The following is a 26734-nucleotide window of genomic DNA, read 5'->3' as shown; positions in this document are numbered from 1 at the left end:
GGTCCTCTTTTCACTGGATCCTGGTTTGTTGAGGTCCTCTTTTCACTGGATCCTGGTTTGTTGAGGGTCCTGTTTTCACTGATGCTTGGTTTTTGAGGATCCCCTTTTCCCTGCCTCCTGGTTTTTGAGGGTCCTGTTTTCTCTGCCCGTTCTCTGTTGCAGAAATACCACTCGGAGAGCAGAGGCCCAGACCAGGTGGCAGAGACACAAGCCCAGATCGACGAACTCAAAGGGATCATGGTCCGGAACATCGGTACTGCTTCCCTTGGGAAATGCTCTCTGCAGCTTCCTTTATTTTGGGTTTGGCTGTTGACAAGTCTGACCACTCAAAATAGAGAATTAGATCTGGAATTGACCGAAATTCAGCCCCAAATGCAGCCTGTGGGATGTGAGGCTGTTCTCTAAGTCCCAGCTTATCCCGGGAAGGCTAGGAACTGCAGCCAGGAGCTCCTGGCTTGGGGTTGGGTGTTGGGAGCAGCTTTTGGCACTGGGATTTCACCTTCAGAGCTGGATCTTTGTCTCTTTTCTCCAGACCTCGTGGCACAAAGAGGAGAGAAGCTGGAGCTGCTGATTGATAAAACAGAGAATCTCGTGGATTCGGTGAGTGTGGGGAGATCCTGGAAGTTGTGTTACTGCTCCACAGGGAGCAGGGAGGTGGGGACAGCACCTGGAGACACTTACAGGGACACAGAAGCATCGAGACTTGCAGGGAATCCTTCCCCCTCCTTTGAGCTGTTTCCCAGCTGCATCCATCCCAGTTTGGAGAAGATCCAGCTCCCCCTTGCTCCTGGTGCCACAGCCAGCCAAGGGTGACACATTCCTGTCCTCATCCTGTGTGCCCACTTCCCCACTCATTATCCGCAGCGATAGGAGAGATAAAACCACGGTTACACTTCCTGGCAGCCTGGCCTGAAGGCAGCTGGGTGCACATAAACTGGAAAATGTGCATCTGTGGAGCTGTTCTGATCCCAGCAGGGAAAGTGTGGCTGATTTAAAATTTTAAAAGCTTGAGTTGTTGCATCTAAATAATCTTTAAAGACTCTGGAGCTTCTTGGAGTGTTTCTGCGGAAGTGCAGACTTAAAAAAACCCCAAATTAATGTAATTCTGCAGCACTGTTATCTGGTAAAGTGCTGTGCACTCTGGAAGCTTTTTGTCTTTCCTTTGGGAATCCCCTGCCCTGGCTCAGCATCCCCTCTGCAGCATCCTGGCCTGGTGCCCAGCTCCTGTGGCATCCAATCCTCAGGCTGGGAGAGTGCCAGGAGCTCCTGTGTGGGGATCCAAACATCTCACGGCTGTCAGGAAGCCCTCCTGCTTTGGAGGGGCAGCAGAGATGCCTGGAGTTACCCAGCAGGAAGGGTCCTGCAGCCCCCAGGTGTTGAAACGTTCCCCCCTCCTCAGGTGGTGGCAGGAGTGAAAGCTCAGGGAGAGCTTTAGGGGAAGGGACTGGAATTCCTTCAGCAGCTGGGCTGACTTCCTGGAGGAGCTGTCCCAGGGAGTGCTGGCTTTTGGAAACCACAGGGAGAGGAAGGATGGAATATCCTGCAGTGGGAATGTCCCACAGCCCAGCAGGGAGCGACCCAGGAGACCCAGGGCTGACGTTGCCCACCTTGGGAATGGGCTCCAGGGCAGAACTGCAGCTCACAGAGATGTGGTTCCTGTGCTGCAGCCTCGTGGAGGGAGGTTTGTAGGAGAACTGGCACATCCCAGCTGGGGTGGCTGCTTGCATGGGTAGTGCCTCCTGCCCTGAGCTGTGTGGGGAACGTGTGGGAATGGCAGCACTGACCCAGCCTGGGGGGCATTTGGGGTCATTCGGTGCCCAAACCCTGTTTTGAATGAGTGGAATTGCAGGGAACAGAGAGGAGACACAGAATGGGACCAGCACGAGCTCTCCATAACAGGGTGCCCAGAGCAGCTGTGGCTGCCCCTGAATCCCAAGGCCAGGTTGGACGAGGCTCGGAACACCCTGGGACAGTGGGAGGTGGCCCTGTCCACGGCAGGGGTGGCACTGGATGGGCTTTAGGTCCCTTCCAACCCAACCCATCCTGGGATTTTCCTTGTTTTCTCTTGCAGTCAGTCACTTTCAAAACCACCAGCAGGAACCTTGCCCGAGCCATGTGTATGAAGAACCTCAAGCTCACTATCGTCATCATCATCGTGTCCATTGTAAGTGTGGAGCACAGGAGCCTGGAGCTGCTGAGCCCCTGGGAACACCGAGCCCACGCTGTTATCCTGGGATCTGGGGGGGCAGAGCCAGGGCAAGGAGTGTCCTGATGGGCCTGTGTGAGGAGAGGGGGAAGGCTCTGGGAAATCAGTACTGCAGTACTGAGGGGCTGGGGGGCTCAGCCTGGAGGAGAGGAGGCTCAGGGGGGACCTTCTCGCTCTCCAAGCACCTCGAGGAGGTCGTGGTGAGGTGGGGTTGGCCTCTTCTCGCAGGCAGCTGCAGAAATGGGCTCAGATTGCATCAGGGGGGTTCAGGTTGGATGTTAGGAAAAATTCCCTTACAGAGAGGTTAAACCCAGCTGGGGTCACTGTGGAGGTGTTCAGAAAACGAGTGGCTGTGGCACTTTGGGACGTGGTGGGATTTGATCAAAGGTTGGGCTCGGTGATCCTGGAGGTCTTTTCCAACCTTTGTGACCCTCTGAGAGGAGATGGGAGCACTGAGTCCATGAGCTGCCCCTGCTCGCCCCAGCAGCAGCTGAGGTGCCCTGCTCAAGCTGGGGTGGCTTCTTAGCCCCCAGTCCTGGTGGGATCTCGTTCTGTGACTCAGAAGTGGCTTTTTTGGTGTGACAGTTCCCCTCCAGCTGTAAGGACTGTGGATGGGGCAAGGGGAGGGGGCTGGAGGGCAACTGCAGGGTCAGGGTGGGAAGCCCTTTGTCACCTCCTGCATGGGGCCAGTTCTCAGCTGCAGCGATGTGGAGGGACAGGAGGGTGGTACTTTCCTCGAGGCTCTGACAATCCGGGGTTTCCAGGCGTGGGCTGCGGGCACTTGGTGAGTGCTGGAATCCCTAATTCCCTCCAGCATTCCCGTTCTCCCTGCCAGGTGATCCTGTACATCATCCTGTCGGCCGTGTGCGGTGGGCTGGCCTGGCCCAGCTGTGTGCAGAAGTAACTGGAGCTGGTGCTGGGCACTCGGAGATGAGGCAGAGTGAGAAGAAGGAACCTCCAGAGAAACTCCCGCCTGTCACCACCTCCCACCCCTCCAGGACTTCAGACTTTTTGCCTTATCACCCAGACAGCCCCAGCTGGTCGCTGCTCCTGCAGCTGTGACCTCAAGAGTGGGCTGGGTTAATTACTTGAAAGGATTTTTGTGTTCCTTTTGCTGTCCCAATGCCACCCTTCCGGAGGGTTCCGTGCATGCCGGCCCCGTGTCCGTGTGGCTTCGCACCTGGATGGGGACAGGAGTGGCTGCAGCCGTCCCACCTGGGATGGAGCTGTCCCACAGAGGTGGTTCGGGGTGGGCTGAGCCAAACTAACGGGGACAGGCGGGTCTGGGGTGCCACATCTGGCCACTTGTGGCTCTCAGTGCTGCTCCACGGGGCGGTCACGGTGTCACCCTGGTACAACAAATGGGGTCTGGGCTTTGTGCACTCACAGGTGGAGGTGCTGCTGCTGGGGACGTCTCCCTGTTCCTGGAGGTGATCCTGCAGGCAGGAGGAGGCTGTGGGGTCACCTCAGTGTGTGCAATGGCTGCCTCTTCATCCTCACTTCTTCCTCATCTCCCCCCTGATGGCTGAACGGACACAGGAAAGGAGACGGTTGCACAGTTCAGGATCTGCTTTCTCACAGATGATTTCTCCTGCTCCTCTTCGGAGGGTGGACTTCAATGAATAGAATTCTGTCACTGGCTATGGTGAATTTGGGGCCAGTCTGGCTTGCTGAGGTGTCAGGGAGCTGCTGCTTGTGCTTCTCCTGGAAGGTGTGCACTGGAACTGGAGGACATTGGTGGCTGGTGACTTTCTCCAGGGTCTGAGGGAGAAGGGCTCTGCCAGAGGATGTGGTAACGTTCTCCTCTGGAAGGATTTCAAACCAAACCCAAGGCTGGTAACCAAATGCAGGCTCAGGGGCTCTGTTTCTGTCCCAGCTGCACATCTCCATCCCCAGCCAGGCCTGGCTGAGGGAGCCGGAGCTGCTGGGGCCTGGGCAAGGGCTGGTGGCACTTCTGTGCTGGAGCTGAGGGGCTCCTTTCCCAGGGAAGAAATGGAAACACCCTTCAGGTGGGAAGGAATCTGCTTTTGGCCCAGGGAGGTCGAGGGATGGAAGGAGAGGCTTCTGGTGCCTGAGCTGGAGCACGAGGTCAGTGCTGCAGGGTCCTGGTGACACTGGCAGGGTGGGGATGTGGCTCTGCTGCTCCTCCACGTGTGACACTGACCATGGAGCTTCCCAGCAGGGCCCAGGGGAAGAGTTCTCCTGTGAACAGTGGCTCCTTTGGGTTGGGCTCCTGCTGGGCTGAAGTCTCACCAAGGGTGATGGGACCTTGATACCCACAAAGTGCCAGTGGCCACTGACACCTGCTTCTCTTTCTGTTCTGAATGTAAAGCTTGGAGAGCCCTCCCTGCAGCCCCTGCTCCTGCAGCCCCAGGTCCAGCTGTGCATGTTTTAGGGATCGTGCTGTTACCATGTTCATTTGGATGATTTCTTGTCTTACGTACCAATAATTTTTAAAGAAAATCCTTCCTTTCCTTCTCGAGGATGCACTGAGGCATTAGTGTAAAAACATGACCTTGATTTCAATAAAATTCCTGTACAGAGAGCAGAGTTCCTTAGTTCTGTGGGAAACCTACCTTGGGAATGCCCAGTGCTGATGCAGGGGTAGTTTTGGAAGCAGGCTCATGCATTGGGATGAGGGAGTTGGATTTCCTGCTGGACTTGCAGGAACTGTTGGAGTTGTTGTTACCTCAGTTTGAGGAAAAGCTGCATTCTAATGGTATCAGCCAGGGCTGGGGGTGAGAGAGAATATTGGGAGCTGAAGGGAGATCACTTGGTGTGAGATCAGCTTAGAAAAATGAAAGGGTAAAGTTCAATTACAGCTCCCGAGTTTGATGGTTCTGACAGGGCTGTGCTCAGGGCTCCCTCCTGAGGTGGGACAGCCTCTCCCAAGTACCTGTCAGCATCAGGTTTGTACTGAAAGCGCCGGGAATCAGAATCCAACCTCAGCACCTTCCTGCTGCTCTGCTCAGCCTGGAACTGGATCCAGGTCTGCCATCTCCACAGCCATCCAGGCTGGGAAACAATGGAAACAACCCCACCCGCCTGAGAGGCTTTAACTGAGACATAACCTTCAACTCTTCAACATTTTACCCTTTCAGGAAGTTCCTGTTGTTTACCTGCTGTTAAATGTCCACAAAAGAGCAGCAGCTCTTGACTCAGGTGACCGCGGAGAAAGGCATACCTGGAAAATCCCCTTTGGAATGCAGAGCACAGGAAAGGCAACAGGAGAACCCTCCATGCAGAAATCAAACTGATGGTGCTGGTGGTTCACCCTTCAGTGCCCTGGGAAGATCAGTGTGAGCAGGGTCCAGCTGTGGCAGCAGGGAGAAGTTCTGCATGAGGGAAGAGCCTCAACAGGGCAGGGCTGGGACCCCACTGAGCTTTACCAGGGTGGGAGAAGCCTCTCTGTAACCTCAGCTGTGTCTGACCCTGTGGAGGGGAGGGGGTTACAGCCAGGGACTGAGCAGCAGCTCCAGCTGAGGCCCCTTCTGTGCCCTGTGACTGCTGCTGGTGCCAGCCCTGCCCTGGCACTGTCCTGGGAAGGGCTGTGGTGACGCAGGGACACGCCAGCACAGTGGTCCCAACTGTCTCTTCCTCTTTTCCTGGATCACAAGTGATCTCTGCAGGGCAGGAACTTCCCCTGTGCTGCTTCCTGGCTTTGGTCCTGCCCAGGCCACGTGTGGATGGCTCAGAAATGGCACACACCGAGTGCTGTGCGTTTTTAATTTACTAGCACCGACCTTGTCCTTCTGATCTCTGAGGAATTAAAGGTGACTCTCACTCCTTGCTTCCTACCAGGCTTTATTGGAGCCCTGTTTACCCTTGCAGAGCTCTTTTCTGTCAGGAAAAGCCTCGTTCACAGCACAAAACTCACCGCTGGAATAAAGCAGATCTACTTCAGCACCATAACATTTTATTAAACTACACTATCAAAGTCACATTGATGGCAGGGAGAACATTGCTATCAGTGCATGTTTCCTGGACTAAGACTGTACTTGTAGCATCCAGCACTTGCTGAGGAAAAGGACACTGGAACAGAATCCTTAAGAGACAGTAGAAAACTTCTACAAAAGTCAGGGCAGTTGGGAACCAGCTGAGAGCTCCAACACTTCAAGACAAAGCTGTCAGGGAGGGTGATTTTTAAAAAGTTTACTCTTAAGAGGTGTTGAACTCGCTCAGCTGAGGTAAGAAGGTGCTGGTGCCCAGCAGTTTGTAACTGGCATCCCTGTCCCTGCCTGTTCACACCCCACACAAATATTGTGTACTGCTCCCTGTGACCTGTGCTGACACCTGGCTACAACTGCTCAAAGTGTTCTACAGTTATAAAAACCTGCTGCAGGCAGCTCTAGACCAAACAATAAAAAGTAGCAGAAATACATTCTATACAGAAGTAAAAAAAAAACCAAAACCAAACCAAACCCAGTCGAGTTCCAGACAAATATTAGAGTACATCAGGTCGGGTTTAAAAAGTCTCAATTCTAACACCTATGTCACTATTTCTACTCTCCACGAGCTCTGCCACAGCACCAGCTCAGAGCTGCTTCTGGCACAGAGGACACCCCCAGCCTGTGCAGCACCCTGGGAAGGGATGGTGGCAGACCTTCCCCAGGGCTGCAGGCGGGGTGTGGATGAAATAAGGCTTCTTCTGTCTTCCTGGGAAGACTCAGGGTTCAGCAGAGTGAGGAGCTGTCTGTCCCAGCCCCGGCTCCTGGCAGAGCAGAGGGGAGGTGCTTGGTGTGGAGAGCACAGGACGAGGGATATGTACAGCAGTCTGCAGGGACAGGGGCTCAGGGCCCTTCCCAGTGAGGTCATGCCCAGCCAGCTGGGATCTGCTCCACCGAGGTGTTTCGGGGTGTCAGTAGCACCCATCCTTCCAGGAGTCGTCCTCGGGGGCCTGGGGGGTCTGTGCTGCCTGGAGGAACCTGGGGGAGACAAAACAACACATCAGGGACAGCTCCAGGCAAAGCCCAGGCACCTGGGGGGACAAAACAACACATCAGGGACAGCTCCAGGCAAAGCCCAGGCACCTGGGGGGACAAAACAACACATCAGGGACAGCTCCAGGCAAAGCCCTGTGGTGCACACAGGTTTGGGGTTTGGGTCACCAACATCTCCCTGCCCTGGGTGAAGTGCTGCTGTCACACCCTGAGCACCAGCAGCACCAGTCAGGCACTTTAGGGAAATTCAGTGACTGTTAGAGGATGCTTAAACACTAATATCCGCCAAATTAACACTGTTGTGACTTCAGCCCATGACTGAGTCCAAGAGAAATATTTTTCCATGCAAAAATAACTGAGCACATGAAAAATAATCAGGTATGTAGAGAACTGATATAAATTAAGAGATTAAAATTTCCCTTTTTCATGTTTTTAAAGTAAGTAGATACATTTCACTGTAAGGCTCCAACGGGACATTAAAGATCAACAAGCACTGGTTGCTTCTCAGTCTGATATCAGTCGTATCGTAATAATAAGTCTGAATCAATTTCATTTCTCTCCCTCCTGAAAGTCTGAATTGTAGCATAACAGCTGTAAAAAACCAGCAGCAAGAAAAACAAATTTCCGTTTTGGGACACCCCTCCCTCTGCTGTGCTTTCACCCTGCTGGATGGAGTTCTGAAGGATAAAGAGCTCCACTCACCTCCTGGACGGGGGCGTTGCCTTTCCCTTGGGCGCGGCCACCCCTCCCGCGGCCGGCCGTGCTTTCAGGGCAGAGCCTTTGGCCACAGTGACCATGGTGGTGCTTCTGGAAGTGCAACTGCTGCTGGGAGAGCCCGTGTGGAGCTGCGGCTTCCGGACCCCGGGCACAGGAGCCGTGTAGCTGCAGGGCTTCCCCACCTGCCTCCCGGACAGCAGGGAGCTGCTTCCCGAGGCCGCCTTCCCGGGCTGGCGCCCCGTGAGCGGGGACTGCCCGGCCCCCGAGGAATACCTGAGCTTGCTGGGAGTCAGACCTGCAGGGAACGCCACAGCGCTGTCAGCGCCCTGCAGGCCCTCGGAGGCTGCTTAAGGGGACGAATGGGGCGTGTGGCCGGCGTGGCACTGACCTGCTGACCGCTGCTGAGTCCTGGGAATGCGGCTGCTGGGCACCTGCAGGTCGGACTCCAGGCTGCGGCTGCTCCGCACGGCCTCGAGCGCGCGCAGGCTGCTCCGCGCCAGGTTGGGCATGCTGTGCCTCAGCTCCTCTGAAAGCAAACACAGCCTCAGCCTCCTGCTGCTGCTGTAAGGCTCTCTTGAAAAACCCGTGCACTTAACAGCAGAGCAGTCTGCACCTAGTTCTTAGCTTCCAGGAAACAGCAGTGCTTTTGAAATCACAGGATATGGAGGTTCGAAGAGACCTTCAAGATCATCCCATCAACCCAGCGCCGCCATAATCACCCCTAAGCCACATCCCCAGGCGCCACATCCAGAGACGGTGACTCCACCACCTCCCAACTCATTCCAAGGCCTGACCACTTCTGTAGGGAAACAATTGCTTCTAACAGCTAACCTGGACCTCCCCTGGTGCAACTTGAGGACATTTCCTCTTGTTCTTTCACCTGGGACATGGCAGAAGAGATCAACCCCCACGTGGCTCCAACCTCCTGTCAGGAGATGTAGAGACAAGTAAGGTCTGCTCTGAGCCTGCTCTTCTCCTGACTAAACAATTCTAGCTCCCTCAGCGTGGTGCTCCAGCCCCTTCCCTGGACACGCTCCAACCCTCAATGTCCTTTCTGTAGTGAGGAGCCCAGAACTGGACACAGCACTTGGGCTGTGCCCAGCACAGGGGACAATCCCTGCCCTAATCCTGCGGCCACACTATTCTCGATCCAGGCCCTGCCGCCCTTGGCCTTGCCCACCTGGGCCCGTGCTGGCTCATACCCAGCACCGCCAGGTCCCTTCCTGCCGAGCAGCACTCCAGGCACTCTGCCCGCAGCCTGGAGCGCTGCGGGGGGATCCGTGTGTGCCAGAACCCTTTCCCTGGCTCAGCCCGGCCCTCACCTTCGCTGTTGGCGTACTTGAGGCGCTCCTGCATGGGGCTCTGCACGGCCCTGCGCGGGGCGCGCAGCCGCGACGCCGAGGCCCGGCCGAGATCCGCGGCCGCCGAGGGGGACTGGCAGCGCGGGGAGCTCAGCGGGGACGGCGAGTAGCGGTGGGCGCTGCGGAAGGACAGCGAGCAGTCGCAGTCGTCCTCGTCCTCCAGGCTGTAGGTGTCGAACTCCTGGTCGCTGTAGGTGCCGCGGCGCAGCGAGTGCAGGGACGCGCTGGAGCTGCGCCGGGACACCGAGGCCGAGCTGGAGGCGCAGTCCTGGCGCAGGCCTGGGGACACGGGGGACACGGGCAGCACGAATTCCAACAGCACGTTCCAAATCCCAAAGCAGGGCTTTGACAGGGATTTGTTTTGCGTTGGAAGGAGAGTCAGGTTAACACCTGTCCTCCCCGGAATCCATCAGCTGGGACAGCGTCACCTGCATTAGCACTGGTTAATTACGGAGCAATTAACATTTGGGGGGCCTGCAGTGCTCCCTAATCCCACCTGAGACTGTGAACCATACACTGCCACTGAGCTCCAGCAGCTTAAGTAGCGATGGGAGTCTCATTTACAGGGTAAACCTTTTAGTTTAATTACTTCTGCACCCACCAGCATTTCAAAGGTGGAAACAAAGATTTGAAGTCTGCCTCCCACGAACACACACCTGCCTTGCACTGGCACCTGGGTCATTTACAGCTCCTCCCCAGCCTATGCCTTTATTGAAGCTTTCCTGCCTGACAAAATACAAGCAAGAAAAAAAACCCCAAACCAAATAAAACCACCCAAAAATCACCCACCCTCCAAAACAAACAAACCAACCAAACTTACTCTCTTCCTGCAGCCGTGCCATGACCTGGACGTCGGTGAGGTCCTGCAGTTTGTACCCCATGGAGATGGAGTCGTCCGAGGTGCTCAGCTCGCTGTCCACCGAGGACTGGGAGCTCAGGGCCGAGTGCATGCTCAGGTACCCTGGGGGAGAGGAACACAAAGCCAGTCAGACTCCCACAAACCACCAGGAGCAGCAGGGATCTCTCCTGGGAATTCAAACAGTTCGGCCGGGAGCTTCAAGATAGCTGTGAGAAACACGGAAGAATTTAGAAATGACAGAGCTCAGTTTTTAACCCAAAGCTTTCAGGTACTTTTCAAACAAGGAAGTTGAGGCTGACAGACAGGAAGCAGCTTGGTCAGGGCCCGTGTAAGAAATTCAGTTTACACCTGGACTTCACACCTGTGTTTTCCATGTCAGCAGTTGCTTCTCTTCCAAGCTGGCTGAAGAAATAATGTTGGGAACCTGCTGCTGTTTCCTGCCTGGCTGGATTTGATCACAGTTTGAAAGGGCTGCTCAGTTTTGCTGGGAAATGGTTTATTTTAACATCACTGTTGAGTATTCAGGAGGTGCCCTGCCTTCAAACCTTCTCAGAACAGGGCAGGAAAACTGTGAGCTTCAGGATGCTTAAGTAACACAGTGACAGAAGTGTGGCTGTAATTAAAGGTGCATCTGTCTGTGTGTTGCACAGATACACACTCAAAGTCAAGGTATTCCACAATAAAATCCCATTTCTTTCCTCCTGGTGTCAGGAAAAGACTGCAAGAGTTGAAATAAATCCATCCTGAGCAGGGCTTGCACCTGTAGGATGTGGTGTAATGAACAAGAACAGGTTTCCTGCTGTAATTAACACCGCCTTCAATACCAATTAAAAATCCAGATGGACCTTGAGATCAGCTTTTTGAAAGGCAAAACCCCCAATCCAACTTTTTTTTAGTTTGGTTGTTGCATTTCAAATTGCAGGTCTAGGTAAAAATAGCTGAGGAGGGGAAAAAACTGCTCCTTCTTCCATCAGTAGAGCGGAGCTGATGATGGTTTCCAAACAGAAACCACATCTGGGTTTTGTCAAAAGGGGTTGGTTTGGTTTTCAAGGGAAGTCACTGTTTAACATTTTCCATTTGAAGGGTAGGAGAGCTGTTTTTTCTTAGAAATAAAATAAGTTTTGAGTCAGTCAGGTTGACAGGAAACTTTAAACTCGTGTTAGCACTTGCACAAGTCACAAGAAGAGGCACCTGAGATGAAGTGAACTCTCATTTTGCTCTGAAAGGACAGAGCCTGTCCTGGCCCTGCTCTTGCACCCAGCACATTTTCAGAGTGAACCTTCCAGAAGCCACAGACACTTTGGTTTGACTCATCAGGAGGTGTTTCTGGGTGAAGAGATGCTCAGACACCTGGACTGCCCCCCAACCTCATATGAAAAACAAGAAATTGCCTTAGAGATGTTTCCCTGCAGAGCTCAGCTTGCAAAAATCCTCAGTCCTACGTGCATCCTTTTGTTTGCAAAACAGAGATAAGTGTTAATTCCTATTAATAGCAGAAAATCAGACCTCAAAAACAAACCTGCACCTGTGAAAACATCCACAGGCAACCCTTTTTCTTTTTTTAGAAGGGAAAAAAAGTTCATTTCACATCAAGTTTGAAGGCAGAGACTGTTAAACATGCTTTGTGTTTTGAAACATGCAAAGCAGGGTTTAGCAATTTCCACACAAAACAAACAAGTAAGGAAGAGTCCTTTGATAGCAGAGCCAGGAGGCAAAGCATTTATGCTGGGAAACAGCAGGAACTGCACCAAGGGTAACAAATGAAGCTCTGGGAAGGGTGTTCCTGGCTCCTGAGGCAGCAGGGAGGCTGCAGGCCAAAGCATTTTGGAGGAGCTTCATTATCAGGCTGTAACAAGAGTTGTGGCTGAGCTGCCTCAGGTAGGGAATCTTAATCTTCCTCCAAGCACAATTAAGGCTAAATGAAAACTTCTGTTATTTTGTTTTAGCTGCCCACTCAGGCAATTGCAGGGTTTGCCCTGGAGATTTTGGCAGCCCTACATTAATCAATGTTCCCAAGAGAAGCCTTCCCCAAAACCCTGAATCCAAGTAACTCGATAAAGATCACATCTACACATACAACACTATTTGCCAGCAATATATTTTTGCCCCAACAGCGGTTTTCTATTTTAAGCCACTTAAAATTAGTACAATTTATAAATATATAGGAAGTAGAGAAACCCAAACCAAGAAGTAACTACAGGACATTTAGAATGCAAGGAGGTTTTCTGCCACACAAACGAAACCTGGCTGAGCAAGGGAGCAAACCAAAAGGGGAAAACACCACGAGTGGCCATGCCAACCTTTTCCTCTGCCAATTCCTAACCCTCCTTGCATTTTAAACACCCCACTGCTGCAGTGCCGTGCCATACCTGAGCTGCCACAGGTTAGTAGTGCTTTGTTAGTCGATTTGAGGTGCCCAGGAGAGTTTAGTGCATTGCTACAGGAGCCTGCCTCGGAATTCAAGTTATGTGCGCTGGGAGATGCCAGGGGGCTGCAATACAGGTTTTTCCATCTACTGGCTAGAAGGAAAAATACAAAAAAGCCACAAAGGTTAGCAGATTATTGTGGAAACAGAGAGCAAGATAAAGAACAAGATACAGAGGTATCAAACAGGATTAAATGCTGTAGCAGAGGTACTTCTGGGTGGTGCCAGTGCCACGCTGCAGGGAGCAAAGCAGTGCCCAGTCCCCCACTCGTGTCCTTCAACTGCTTTTGTCCCTTCTGAAGAATTCCAAGAGTAACTCCTGACAAACTTGGCTTTAAAAAAGCCATAAATTTCACAGAGTTCCATCTGGGATTCCCAGAGGACTGTTTTCATCAGTATCTACCACTTCTACACCCCTTCACTTTACAGAGCTCACCGAACTTTATGTTGCATGTGTGTTATTCTGAATTTTTATGATGGAATCAAGACAGTATTAAACCTCAGAAACTCTGCCATTAGATTAAAGGAAAGCAATCTAATATAAAAACCAACTCTTTGCGTTAAATTCCTTCAGCTCACACACTCACATGTTCATCAAGGAACCAAAATAAGGCAGGTGGCAAAGCCATCCCTACTGGAGGTGGAACGAGCAGCTACAACACTGAGGAAATTACTCACACCGTGATCTGGAGATACTCAAGGGGCTGCTGAACTGCCCCCAGAACTCAGTTCTCCCTACTGTGAGAATATCAGCTAAGAAAATAACGACGATTCACCAAATTAGTAAGTTTTCTTTTTTTATTTCTCCCACAAATTTTACCAGGTCAGACTAAGTACAACTAAAGCCTGATACATTTCGGAGAGAAAAGAGGCAATCAAATAGACTTCATTCAAAATTTCAAGCACAGGTGGTTTATGAAAGCAAATGAAGTTTGTTCTCAAAGTATATTTGGTTATCTCCAATCAGGAATGCCAAGGTTAAACTCAAGAGAAGCCTGAGATCTCAAGCAGTGCCAAACACTGTTAGAATGAAAACTAAAAAAACCCAAACCAACCCCCAGAGCAGTGACCTCAGACTCCAAACCACAGGGGCCAAACTGCTGGCTGAACTGAAAGCAGAATCCCTGCATCCCCATGGAGACAAACCCAGGCACCACAAACCCTCAGACAGCAACGTGGGGACCCAGCTGGGCTTGGATTTCCAGCAGTTCAGGGATATCCCTGAGCTTCCAAACACTGATTCTCTCAGAAGTGTCACTTGTTCAAACACAGCTGTTGTGTCTGGAGGTTCCTGAGTCCAACTGGACAGAGGAGACTGCAGCACCTCTCTGCAAGAAACCTGCAGCAAATCCTGACCAGGAGAGTTGGATGACAGGGAATCTAGAGAAGGTAAAAATTAATTACTGATTCATTTCCCGCCCCTCGGTGTCCTGGCTGTCAGGATTCCAGCCCATTTTCCACAAACCTGGAAGCCATTTGAACTGACAAAGGCAGGATATGCACCAGGTGCTCTGCAGGTGATGCAGGACAGAGGGAGGAACAGCATGAACTCATTTTTGTCCTGTGAACTGCATCTGTTCTGAGAGCTCTCCCACACCGCAAGCCAAGGTGGAAAAGCAAACCCCCGAAGCCAGGCCCCAGAACAGTGCCTGTGGTCAGAGACATCACCACAGCATGCACAGCACTCCAGCTTTTCACTTCAGGCAGGTGAAACCAGGGATTTCCCCCTCAGGATTAACACAGCCCACAGCCACCAGGAAGTGCTTCTAGGGGATGATAAACTGGAAGAAAAACCTGGTTTCCAAGTGACACCATTTCTTTAAGTTTAGTATTTCATTGTTGTAAGCTTTGAGCAGCAGACAACTTTTTCACCCAGGCAATAGCAGCTGGTAAGATTCAGGAGGAATATCCATAAGGATATCCAGAGGAGCAAGGATCACCACTGGAACACTCAGCACCAGGAGTTCTGATCTAGAAAGCTGCAGTAACAGTTTTCCATGGTTCTCTCCCCACTCCCCAGCAGCACATTTTTTTCCTCTACATATTTCCTACATTAAAAAATGTTTAAATATTAACAAAAGTTAAAAATTCAAGAGCCTGACAACACTAAGCTGGATTTCCCTGCTTCGACTGAGGATTGAAAGGGACCCCACAGCAGTGAGGCTGCAGCTGCCCTACCTTGGTCCAGCCTGTTGATGAGGGTCCTGCAGGCAGCCTCAATCTCGGGGCTGGGATTATCCAGCACCTGCCGGCACCATTTCAGAGGAGAGGCTGTTTTCTCATCCATGGATTTCCTTGGAGACACATAGAGCCTTTGGAAGGATTCAAAGGAGACAGGAAGAAATGCTCATTAATTCAAAGCATACAGCTACGGAAGCAGCATTTGCCAGAGCGTAGCCATCAGTAACCAACAGTTACCCAAATTAAAAAATTCAAGTTTAAATTGCGTATTATGGCTCGGAAAGAAAACGTACTGCCACCACAGGAAAATTCAATGGCTTCACAGAGAAAGCCACAGGCTCTGCAAAGCAAGCTGCCAGCCTGGGCTGTTGCACCACTGCTGGAAACGAAGGTGTTGGAATACTCACCTGTCTCTCCCTCCACTCCCCTCCTCCAGAACACCCCACCCTCAGAGGCAGGGAGGGTGGGAGCTGCTCCCAACTGGAGCTGCAGGGTGATCTCCTTCCAGGAGCTGCAGGTTTTGTTTAAAACCCTCTGTTCCACCTGTTCAGCACTGCAGGCACAGCTGCGTCCTCACAGCAGCTCTGAGCCACCCAAAGGTGCGTTCCCAGATTCCAGCAAGAAAGCCCTTCCTTGGAGGATTTAGACATTCCCAGACAGGTAGGAAGTGTGGCTGTAGCTCATCTTCCTTGGAATGCCAGATAAGGTCTCCTCCAGCCTGAGTGGTTGGCAGATCTCTGACACCTCCATTGCTTTGCATGGACAGCCAGGATTAGCCTTATGGATAGACAGAGTTAATCATCTTAAACCCCTGGATTATTTACAAGGGATTGGGTGTAAAGCAGCATCTTCACCCTATTTCCAAAGCAGAACATTTCTCTGAAGAAAGGTCAAAGCTGGAAGAGCCTTTGCTACAAAAGCACCTCGAGTATTTTATTGACACATCCCACATCTGTACTTTTTATTCTTAAAAGCAAAAAGCAGTTCCCTATTTTTTAACGTTTTTGCTGTTCAGCAACACATTCAAAACTTGTAAGGGGAAAGAAAAATCAGTCCTTTGTACATCCAGAAGTGAAACTGTTTTTAATTCTTGCACATCACCTGGAGAACACCCCGGTGCAGAGGGCAGTGAGACCTCGACCTAGACCTGGAACTTGATGGTCTTTAAGGTCGCTCCCAGCCCAAATCCTTCTGGGATTCTGTGATCTGTGGACATCAAGTTTGCCTCTCGGGTCCCCCCTCTCCTGAGGCTCTGCTGAGCTGCTGGCACAGCCTTCAGCTGCTCCCTCTGCACCAAGAAAATGCCCAGCAGCAGCTTCAGGAGCTTCTGGGCCAGCCAGGAGCTCTTCCATGCACACAAGTGCTGCTTTCCCACCAGCACCTTCCCCCTCCTGGTGCTGCTTCACCTCATGAACTGCTGGTGGGTGACAGAACCCTCCTGGGCACCAGCAAACCACTACAGCCACAGCTGAGCATTTATGGTGTTCCCAAAGCTGACCTCGCTGATGTATCCAGAGGATTGCATCTTCATCAGGCCACAATCCAGTATTTAGGCACAAAGTGACAATGAGGATGGAGTTAAGATTTCAAGGAATGTCTGCCTGTGCTTCAGTTGCCTCCTCCTCTCTCTCCCAACTTCTGCCACTCCTGCAGCAAGGTACACCGAGCCCTTCTGCTCCAGTTACTCCTTCACTCCCTGCCAGATCATATCCAACCCATAAAATACTGATTTCCACAACAAAACTGATGTAAATCAGCAGGAATGTCGGTCATTATCCCATTCATTCCTGAAAACCCAGGTTTAAAACATACAGAAACACACTGTGGGACTCTCAGCTGTCAGGTGTCCTGTCTGTAACAGCAACATCTGGCCAAGACAGAACACAAACAGCTGGGATATTTAAAATATCGTACAGGTCTGCCTGACCTACTGCCCTGGCTCTTGTCCTGGATCCAGGCAGGGATAGTATGGAATGCAGAAAGCAAGACTCTGCAGATATGGCAGTTTTGGGGCTATGAGAGGGAGCATCTCTGCATGCATCAGCTCTCAAAACACAGTTTATCATCCAGGGAAGGCCATTATTCCCTCTTTTTTGCCTCCTGACTTCCCAGCCCTGCCTCTGGCCAGAGCCATATTTGCAGGGAACAGACTCAGCCTCTTTAGTCACATCTCATACAGATGCTTTTCCACACCAAGCTTTACACAAATCCACATGCAAATAAAAAAACAAATCCAAAGGCTAATTTGTTATTGACAAAATAAATGCTGAGGAATGAAAGCAAATATTCCTGGCTCTCCAAAGGCACCTTTTAGGGAAGGCCCCCCCAGTGAATCTTGCTGTGTTTCTGCATGGATAAATGAGCATTGCAAGCACTCAGATCCAATCAGGCACAGGAAGCAAAGTGCTCCCTCTCCCTGGGTCTGTTTTACAGTTCAGACCACAAAAGGAGCAGTAAAACCATCACACAAAAAAGAGGCCAACAGCCTCCTTAGGGCAGGTCAGGCTGCTCCTCACATATTCCAGGTTCAGGGAGAGAATCCTGCTCTGCTCCAGAAGTTGTTCTGCCCAGCTCCTCCCATGCTCCTCACCCTGCTTCCACCCAGGACTATCCCAGCTGAGAGAGGCAACACTTGTTTGCTTGCCAGAACTATTCCCACATGGAGCAGAGCTGTGGAGTCCTCTGGACTCTGCCAGAGGACTCTGATTTTTTCTGCTGACAAGTCCATCGGCAAGAGAAGCTCTCACAATTTCCCCAAACCCAATTAAGTGAACACAATTCCTCAGAGCACTGACAGGCAACTTATAAAAAAAAAGGAATTGTGGTTTGATTGCACAGCATCAGGGCTCCCATTTTCCTCATGCAGGAGCTTGGGGAAGGGCTCAGCATCCTGACTTCCCCAAAGGTGCTGGCACAGCATTGACTGCTGAACTAAAAGCACCACACACAAATATGTGGATGTGAATATTTTTCTGGACATGACATTAAGAGCCAGAAGTCACCTTTTCCTAGACTCAGGAAAGCCCAGTGACCAGTGTCACCCACCAGAGGCTGAGTTAACCCAGCCTCACATCCAGGGAGCTGAAACAGCCTTTCCTCGGAAAAATGGGGGTGTGAAAAGCTAAAAACTCTTGGCTTTGTTTAAAAACACACAGAATTTTTCTTTCTGGTAGTTTCAGCCTCCAAGGCTGTTTGATTTGCCAGGTTAACTGAATCCCATAAGCACTGGAAAAGCAGGACCCATCCCAGAGTCAGGCAAAGCCGAACAAAGCCTGATCAAGACCAAGCCTTACCCTGCAGTTTGTTCCACCAGCTCAGCAGTTTGGGTGCTCTCTTTAAATGTCTCTGAATGTTTCCTTTTGTCAAATTGCAAATGAAAATCGGTTATTTAGATAGTTACAAGGCCTCATACAAAATGCACAAAGTAAACATTTGGGCAAATATTCCCAGTTTGATGTATTGAGGGTTTGTTGTATAAATTATTAAATAGGAATGAGATTTTCTTCAGCTTCTGAGGGGAAACCCTTAGATAAAGTATCTTTAGTTTCTGCTTACTAGTGTTTGTGTTTACTCTGTAAAACAGAGTATTTTGTGACAAATACCTCTGGTAAATACCCAGTGCCATGAGCACAATGGGAGATTTTTCTTTCATTAAGTTGTAGCCACTCACAAATAAATCTGTGACACTCTCTGCACTTTATTCTGACATAATCCAGCACACTAAAAACAGGGATTCTTCCACAGATACTGTTTTCCTTTTGGAATCAATGCCACAGAAGGATTTACAGGAATTAATGGCCACTGTTGTTGGATTTTGAAATTCCAGCTTTTAACAAACCCAAACGCAAGGAACGTAGGAAATACAGCAACTTTCTCAACTTGCACAGTGCACTGAGAAAGAGCATCCTCACAGCTGAATAACAGATCAGAGCGGCTCTAAGAGCACAAGCCTGAGAATTTTAGATCCTGCTCATGCAGAGTACTTGCAGCAGACATCTGTAAATCGTTAAGAGCAGAATTCAGGCTGCAGAAGGCTCTAGAACCAGTGCATTAGGGAATTAAACTGAGCGGAAAGCGAAGCCCATTTCTGAAGACACAGGCTTGGTTTATTATCCATCTTCCAAAGCACTTGGCACCAGTGTCTGCAGCAGCTCCAAAAATGGCAAACACTGCACTGATTTTCAGGGCTTTGAGTTATACACAACAGGGCAAGGAGAAGGAGACCTCAAGTAGCTGAAAGTGTTTAGAACAATTCAGGTTTATAAGATACACCTCCTTCAAGTGCTAAAAGGCAACTGAATTCCTCTCTAAAGCATGTATTTCAAACAGGGAATACATTAATTTTCCTTTCCCTTACACATGAGACTTCAGAGAGCTGATTTTCAGATTTAGTACTCTGCTTCTGCTGGGCTAATCTCAAATCTAAACACTCCTGCTGAATAGAAACCCCAACACAGACAAGACTGGGGTAGAAAGCCACAGTGAAACAATATTATCCAGGTTCTGAAATGACAGAAACACAAAAGGAAAAAATGGGAAAAATCCTGTGGAGAACACTCCACACAAAACATTCTGCTGTTAGCCCAAGTAGAGGCCTGAGCTTTATTCCTAAGAAACTGCAAAGAGAGGAAGAAAAATGACACTGCAAAGACACTTTCTCATGTCTATTTAGGGACTAATCCTGCTGAACAAACACCAAAATCAGTCCCCCAGTCAGAGCAGCTCTAAAGCTCACACGAAGTTAATCTCCTGACCCAGCCAACAGCCCATACAACGATCAAAAGGTGCCTGGGGGAGCAGCTCCAGAGCGGTGCTGTGTGCTCCCAGCATCTGCAGCAATCCCGCAGCAGCAGGAGCAGGCTGTTCCCCACCTCTGGCACCCACACTGAGCCATTTCCCTGCCCACCCCTCATTTTACCGAAATGGGACCAACAGGAGCCGCAGCCTCAGCGCTTCCCGAGGCCTTGGACACTCACAGGCTCTGCCATCAGAAGCAGTTCCCCCTCACAGGCTGTGCTCTGCACGCAGTGTCACCACCAGGCTGCCTTTCGGATGGCTCTGCCACGGAGGGGGGAGCTGGTGACACTCCCACAGAGCTGCACTGGGGTTCTGAAGGAGCTCCTGCACCCAGAGATTGTCCCAGCAGGGCAGATGTCACCCAGCCCGTGGCCATGGCCATCTGCAGCCAGCACAAACAGGTAACGCGCTCCTCAAATCAGTCAGGAAAGGTTTGGAGAAGTCACTCACTTGTGGTAAAAACACCGCACAAAATGACCAGTCTGAGAAAATAAGACTCTGGAAATTGCTGTTTCTAAGTCATGCAGATCTTGTCAGCAGCATCCTGTCACAAGGAGAGATCACAGGGGAAACTATGCCATGGGCTGTGAAGGGTATAAATTGATTACACAGAGACAGTCTGTAAGTAAAGTTCTCCCCCAAATTAGAGGCACGAGGTATGGTTCCTGGATTTTGTGCAGCGTCACATCCTCACTTGGTGGAACTTCTCCAGAATTTCTTTACCCATCTCTGATAGCACAAGCAGCAATGAGGTCCTCCAGCATGTGGAATTAAAAGTCTCAAACACGAAAATAGAAGGTCACTGGACACAGAGCTAAGGCTGAAAAATCACACAGCCAGGAAGCTCCTACACTGTCATTCCTTAGAGCAAACCACGCTCCTTCTCCCCACAGACACTAATCCAAGGGCACCCCACTTGCTGCGCTGAGCACGGATTCAGGCAGGAGACAACACCGCTGAGGTGAAGACAGCATGACCCAGTTTCAGCTGAGAGAGAAACTTTTGGGAATGAGAGCAGCAACACAGGGATTCACCTGAGTGCCAGGGATTCCCTCTCCTCCTCACCCCATGGAACAACACAAGAATGACAAACACTGGGGAACACAACCAATGTGATGCTAGCAGGTTTGTTCCCTGGATAAGAGGGAATTTGGGGTAACAGCCTTCCCAAAACAGCTCAGGAGCTGCCCTGTGCTGGAGTCCAAGGTGAGCATCACTGAGCTCCTCAGTGCCAGAGCCCAGTTCCATGTGATTGGTCTCCAGGATATTTACAATTTTGAGCAGCTATTTGAGAAAGGGACCTGAGGGAGCAGCCAGAGGCCAGGCAGCCCAGGGCAGAGTTACAGCTGCTGTGAGTGGGCACTGCCTCGGGTTTCACACAGCTCGCTCACTACAAACAACTCCAAAACACAACTTCAGACCTGCTGAACCATGGGGAGCTGCACAGAGACTTCTGCAAGTTCCAGCTGAATAAAGCCAGTAATTTCAAAATACAGCAGGAACTGAGACTCCACCTGCAGAGAACAGCAAGAAACCCTCTGCCCACTCCACCCTTCTTCCAGGGAAGAGGGATGTACAATATTTTTAAAAAGGATTGCAAATACACAATACAGTCAGCTATTCACTTTGGATTTGCTCAATCCAGGCAGGACAAAATTCCCCCCATCAGCAAAGCCACCTTATTAGAGCTGACCCTAAATTCAGAGAGAATTAAGGGGGTGTTGTTGGCTTTTTTGGTTTGTTTTAAGAAAACCCTCCCTCCCCTCCAAGCAGTTTCCTGGTTCTTGCTGTGGGAATGCACAAACACCTGCATGTGGGATGTGTTTATGCAGGCAGTTTGGGATATCTGGCAATAAGCACAGGCAGGCACTACTGACTGTACACAGGATTCATTCCCCACTTTCAGAACAAGCTCTAGAACAAGAAGCCACCACTAAAAACAGCTTCCTGTTTCAGCAGGTTTGTTTGACAAGAGGAAAAGGGAACAGATGGAAGAGATGCAGCACAATCAAAGATGATTTACGGTAACAGCACTTGCACAAGTGCTCTGGATCACCACCCTCTCATCCAGCTCCTCAGGGGCCTCTCTGTCATAGGTTACCCTGTTCCAACCAAATCTGGCAGGAAAACAGAGGAAACAAATCCACAAGGATCCTACAAGGTGTAGAGTGAAGGGTACCTGGGAAAGAAGGACCTTACCAGCCACCAGCTGAGGGAAAGGTTAAAGAACAGAACTCCAGGGCACAGAATCTCTCCTGATTTCACTGGGCAGCAGCCCCTGCCTGGGTAAATCTCAGCCTCCGAGACTCAACAGAATTTGAAGAATCTCCCCTGTCACAGGCTATATAAATATGAATATAAACCTGGCTGCTTCCATTAACATAGAAATAATAAAGCCAGTCTTCCATATGCAACTTGGTAAATATATTCCTTTATTTGTAAGAAATCTGCTCAAAATGCTGTTTAGGTATATTGAACAGTGATCAAGTTAGAACCAGGATTTGGGTTTTAAAAGTACACTTGCAAAGAAAAAAAAAAAATTATGTTTTAAATATAACCTCAAATTCAGGCTGGAGCTGATGCCATGACCTCATTGAGCTCCACTCCATTAACAAAAACTTTACCTTCCCCTCTAACAGCTAATGAATGTCTGGAGCTGAAGGTTTGGTTTGTGTTCAGCAGCCCTGTCCTTGCTGCCAGATTAATCTGCCTACACAAATTTGAAACCCAATTTGCAGAGCCCTGAGGCTTTTCCTCCCAAGTCTTACAAATTAACAACTCTGGCTAAAATCTCAAGTCTCAGTTATTGCAGGAGCTGGAATCAGCCTCAAACTTTACATCTCCCTTGCCCTTCCAAAGGTTGTTAATCTGTTGATTTATAAAACAAGTTTTAAACAAGGCTGGTGGTGGAGGGGAGAGTTCCAGAGAGTCGGGTCAGTTAAGGATTACATCATTGATCTGGTTCAGTTCATGTCTGAACAAAAGAGGTGCTTAACTGGAAAGAAACAGCCTTCAGGAACTGGGAATGGTTTGTCTCCTCAGGTCCTACCAAAACCCACAAATTCCAGACGGTCTGGGGATTCTTATGGACAAAATTCTAATTTAAATATGGTATTTGACAGTTGTGTGCAAGGTTTAAAAGCTCCATTATTCATTCATCTGCATGTGCTATATATAACTGAACTTAGGGGGAAAGGAAGCTCCTGTGCTTGCTGCAGCAGTGGCTGGAAGGAAAGGGGAAAAACAGGGCCTACAGGTAAACTTATTTTTTAAAACATAATGGTCTGGCACAATGGACATAAAAACAAGAACAGTCACTAACGAGAACTGCATTCTTGCTGCTAAAAATCGAGGTCCTGTACAGAAGTCAGTTTACAGCTTTAAAAGGAATTGCTCAGCTAAGCACAGAAAAGTCCCTCTCCCCCCGAGCCTGGGGATACCTACCAGCAATCCTCCTCTTCGGGGCAATTTTCCAGTTCTAACACTTTGACTTCATCCAGATCCGCGTTACTCGGAAGCCCCTCTAGCTCTGCACGCTTTTCACTGGGATTCTGTTCATGGATTCCAGCTGGGGCGTGCATCCCTGCCATGAGCAGGCTGCCCAGCAGCTCCGAGCTGTCACTTGGATCCACAGGTGAGGGACACCGGCCCTCGCCAGGGCCCTGCCCCCCGTCGGGAGACACCTCCTCGGGGGCACTGTTGCAGCTGTATTGCACCTGGGCATCGAGGGCTCTTTTGAAGCAGTTGTTCTCTCCTTCCTCCTGCCTCATTTTGCTCAGCTGGCTGTGCAGGCCCGCCATGATCTGCAGCTCCTGCTTGTCGGCGATGGTGTTGATGCTGTTGTTGATCTCCATCCCGTTGAGGCCGGGCTCGTGGTTATCCACCCCGGCACGGATGTCCCCCAGCACGTTTGTCCCCAGCATGCTCCTGCTGCTCCTGCTCCTGGCGTGCTGATTGTCCAGCTCCAGCCTCCTGACCAGCTCCCGCAGCTTCCGCACCTCCGGGCCCACGTCCTCCTCCGGCTCCGTGCCGGGGCCCATGGCCGAGTGCTCGGGGGCGTCTCTGCCTAGGGCAGGCTCCAGAGCGGGATCCTGCTGGATGAGCGGGGCATTCCCGGGCACCACCATCCTCCACAGCACCCGCTTCCACTGCAAGGCATGCAAAACACAGCAAAGATCCACAAGGATGCACAAGACTTTTAGGCAAATGGAATTAAGACACCAAAAATCCTGGCCTTTATAAGCATCAGCTAATTACATTGGAGTGGAAGGTGAGTGAATTTCATCCAAATCCAAAAGGAACAACTGAAATTAGGATTAGACATTGCAAAGCCCACAAATTCCTCTTTTTGAACGGCAAGGATGCGCACCTGTTCTGCTATAAATGAGTGTAATAAAAGGAAGCTGATTTAATCCCCCACAATAGTTTAGTTTCCATCTGTTTACCAACAAAATACTTGAGAAAAGCACTGACTGAGCGAAGTCAGGAAACATCATTAACGAGGTGCTGACGTCAGACAACAACAGCGTCAAGAAAATGGTGAAAACATCCTTTGTTCATTACCAGGCTTATCCTGGAAAAGCAGAAAAAACTTGGAAAAATTTCTGTATCACCTCATACCAAAGTAACAACAGGAACTGCAGTTACTGCGGTACGTGAAAATAAGCTTAAACAATGTTTTTACTGGTGTATTTTCCTGTTACAACTGAAAGGAGAGGGATGCAAACAGCAAAAAAGAAAAAATTTTAAAATATATCCCAAAGTAAGATTACATATTCCACTAAGTTTTAAAAAATGAAGCCATCCCTCTGCTTTTTCCTTAGCTGAGCAAGGCAGAGCGTGCAGCTCACTGTCACTCAGGCAGCTCTGAACTGCACAAGGCACTCAGGCTTCCCAAAAAACCATAAAGTGCATTTCACACCAGTTTTACAACGTGAGCAAACACTGCTTTTCCCATCCACTTGATTTACCCGAGTTTTCAGTTTCATTGGGCATGTTCATTTCCAAACCGCCTCGTCACTGAAAACCCCTAATACTGAAAATCCCCTAATTAATGGTCCATGGAGCAGTAAAATGGATTAAAAGTCAGAAATCCTCTCTATTTTGCAGAAGGAGGGGAAATAGACTGAGGGAAGAGGGAGTGAGTCAACACAGCCAAGTGAAGGTTTAAAAATTGATGCACTTGTTACAACTGCAATGAAACCCTGACTTTTTGTGGCTGTGGATGTTCTTCCCCCTCCCTCTGCTGCCTAAAAATGTCCTCTGTTTTTAAGTGCCACTGGGCAAAGGAAACCACAAAAATTAAGTGTCACACAAAGCAAGGTTACAAACAGACACCCCCACAGGTACCTCAGCATATCCCTATTATTTAGGCACTTGTCACAGCAATAGCTGGGTATGTTTCTTTAAAAATACCGTTTTGTTGGGGTTTTTTTACCTGATTTTTTTTTATTATTTTGGTCCTCCATCTGCAAGATACAAATTTTCAGCTTCCCCTTGAGTTAGTAGGAAATACAAACAGCTCTTAAGAAGAGCTGTGAGTGAACACAGCACACTTTCCACTTATATTCCAAAGCCGTGCCTGTAAGCAGCACTGCTGAAGGCATTTTGCCTTGGGAAAAGGAAATGTAGTGTGGAGTTACCAAGCAATGTCATTCCCACCCATGTGCCAGCTTCAAAAAGCTCCTTGCATGGATTCCCACTCCTACAAACCCATCCGATCCTCGTCGGGTAACGGCACAGTGCGATTCCCAAAGAGATCTCGGAGTAAGGGAACACTGTGATTTCCAGAGGTATCCCAGGGCTCAGGAACTCTCAGGATGCACCAGTGGGCAGTTCAAGGCGTTCCACTGTCCAAGCAAAACAGTGGCTCAAGGAGGGGAATTAAGGAGACGGGTCACCCAAAAATTGGTTCCTTTCCAAGGGTGAGGAGCCGGGGAAAAAAAACCTCACGTGAGGGGGAAGAGCAGCTGAACAGCGCTCAGTCTTTCCCCAAAACCACCAAGTCTGAAAACCACCCCAAAAAACCTCCAGCAAAGACATGCGGGGGAAGAGACACAAACCCGCAAAAGTTCATTTCATTGTGTAAGGGGGGAAGAAATAAAACACGTTTGGAAGAAGGCAAAAAGGCGGCAGCCGTGAGCGGGCCGGAGACAATAATTCGGAGTTTGCCGAGCAGACATCCGGGTGTCTCACGGAGGGTAACGGTCCCGCTCACCCCGCGGGCCGCGCTGCCCACGGGGCTTTGAGGGCCGGGGGGCTGCGAAGGCTCTGACGGGGGCGTGGGGGGCTCTGAGAGCTGGAGGCGCTGTGAAGGATGGGGAAAGGGACTGTAAAGAGGCTGGAGGGGCTGCGATGGGGTTGGGGAGGTGTCTGAGGGGCAGTGATGGCCATGGGGCTGTGAGGGGCTTGTGCGGCTGCAGGCTCTGGGGAGGCTTTGAGGGGCTGTGGGGGGATCTGGGAACCAGGGGGGAGGCTGTGGGGGGCTCTGATGCCCCTGGGGCCGCCGCCGCCCCGGCCCCGCCTTTGGGGGGGTGGTTCTGAGCGGCAGTGATGGCCATGGGGCTGTGAGAGAGCTGCGGGGGCTGTGATGGCCATGAGGGCTGTGAGAGGGCTCTCAGAGGCCGGGGGGCTGTGATGGCCGGGGGGCTGAGGGGGCTCTGAGGAGCTCCGAGAGCCGGGGGGGGGGGTGCGCGGGGTGAGGCAAGGGACGGGCTGAGGGTCTGTGGGGGGCTCTGATGGCCACGATGGGGGTGCGCGCTGTGCGGCACCGGCGGACGCGACCCCCGCGGGGGGCACGGGCGCGGCCGGTCCGCACCGAGCGCGGCAGCGCCGAGCGCGGCGGGCACCCTCCCCCCTCGGACGGTACCTGGATGGATGGATGGATGGATGGATGGACAGACGGACGGACAGGCGGATGGCGGTCGGTCGGAGGGCGGGCGCCCGCCCGGTCGGTGCCGGTGCCGCCTTTCTCCGGCGGCTCAGCCCGGCCCGCGAACGGCGGGAGGCGCCGCCCCCGCCCCTGTGTGGGGAACGGGGGATGGGGGCGCTGCGCCTGCGCGGGCCGGGCTCGGGCGGCGGCGGGCGGGGGGCGGCCCGGGGAGGGACCCGGGGGAGCCCCGCGTGAGGGGAGAAGGGGCGTGAGGGGAAAAAGGGGTGAGTGAGGGGAAGGGGGTGGTTGGGAGGGGAGAAAGGGGATGACTGAGGGGAAAAGGGGGGAGTGGTGGTGGGAAGGAGGTGAGTGAGGAG

At 51.0% G+C, this 26734-nt stretch overlaps 2 protein-coding genes across 6 annotated transcripts in view; one reads left to right on the top strand and one right to left on the bottom strand.

The window, feature by feature from the left end:
- Positions 1-4751, top strand: part of VAMP7 (vesicle associated membrane protein 7) — an 8869-nt gene extending 4118 nt beyond the window's left edge. The window contains exons 4-7 of the mRNA XM_042039934.1: positions 163-253; positions 533-600; positions 2072-2164; positions 3042-4751. Coding sequence (XP_041895868.1) covers positions 163-253; positions 533-600; positions 2072-2164; positions 3042-3110 — 321 coding nt within the window. The 3' untranslated portion in view covers positions 3111-4751. The remainder of the gene's footprint in view (positions 1-162; positions 254-532; positions 601-2071; positions 2165-3041) is intronic.
- A 1351-nt stretch (positions 4752-6102) lies between these two features.
- On the bottom strand, positions 6103-26517 carry LOC121670127 (SLAIN motif-containing protein-like). Of its 5 annotated transcripts, none has more exons than XM_042039929.1 (10): positions 26355-26517; positions 22931-23634; positions 14687-14820; positions 12453-12602; positions 10045-10185; positions 9186-9503; positions 8695-8788; positions 8252-8389; positions 7849-8158; positions 6103-7131 (listed from the first exon to the last, which is right to left on the bottom strand). In XM_042039929.1, exons 2-10 carry the CDS (start codon positions 23611-23613, stop codon positions 7018-7020), a joined length of 2082 nt encoding a protein of 693 aa, XP_041895863.1. In that variant the 5' UTR covers positions 23614-23634; positions 26355-26517; the 3' UTR covers positions 6103-7017. The 5 variants fall into 5 exon arrangements, with proteins under 5 accessions (XP_041895863.1, XP_041895864.1, XP_041895865.1 ...); XM_042039930.1 differs by having other exon boundaries at positions 22931-23637; positions 26362-26517; XM_042039931.1 differs by lacking the exon at positions 8695-8788.
- Positions 26518-26734: the final 217 nt, after the last annotated feature.

This window comes from Corvus kubaryi, unplaced genomic scaffold (genome assembly GCF_017639235.1).
Source record: "Corvus kubaryi isolate FWS band 111438036 unplaced genomic scaffold, C.kubaryi_AGA036_p1.0 37395, whole genome shotgun sequence".
NCBI classification, from domain to species: Eukaryota; Metazoa; Chordata; class Aves; order Passeriformes; family Corvidae; genus Corvus; species Corvus kubaryi.
Note: the sequence above shows the minus strand (reverse complement) of the source record. Positions and strands in the feature narration are given on the sequence as shown.

What these genes read in the sequence shown, in the direction of transcription:
- LOC121670127 (XM_042039929.1), bottom strand. Translation starts at nt 23,613, where the DNA reads ATGGTGGTGCCCGGGAATGCCCCGCTCATCCAGCAGGATCCCGCTCTG. An exon ending in ACTAACCTGTGGCAGCTCAG is followed by an intron (nt 10,186 to 12,452) that starts GTATGGCACGGC and finishes CCTCTCCCCCAG; the next exon opens with GGTACCTGAGCATGCACTCG. An exon ending in CAAGTACGCCAACAGCGAAG is followed by an intron (nt 8,789 to 9,185) that starts GTGAGGGCCGGG and finishes ATCTCCTGACAG; the next exon opens with GAGGTTGGAGCCACGTGGGG.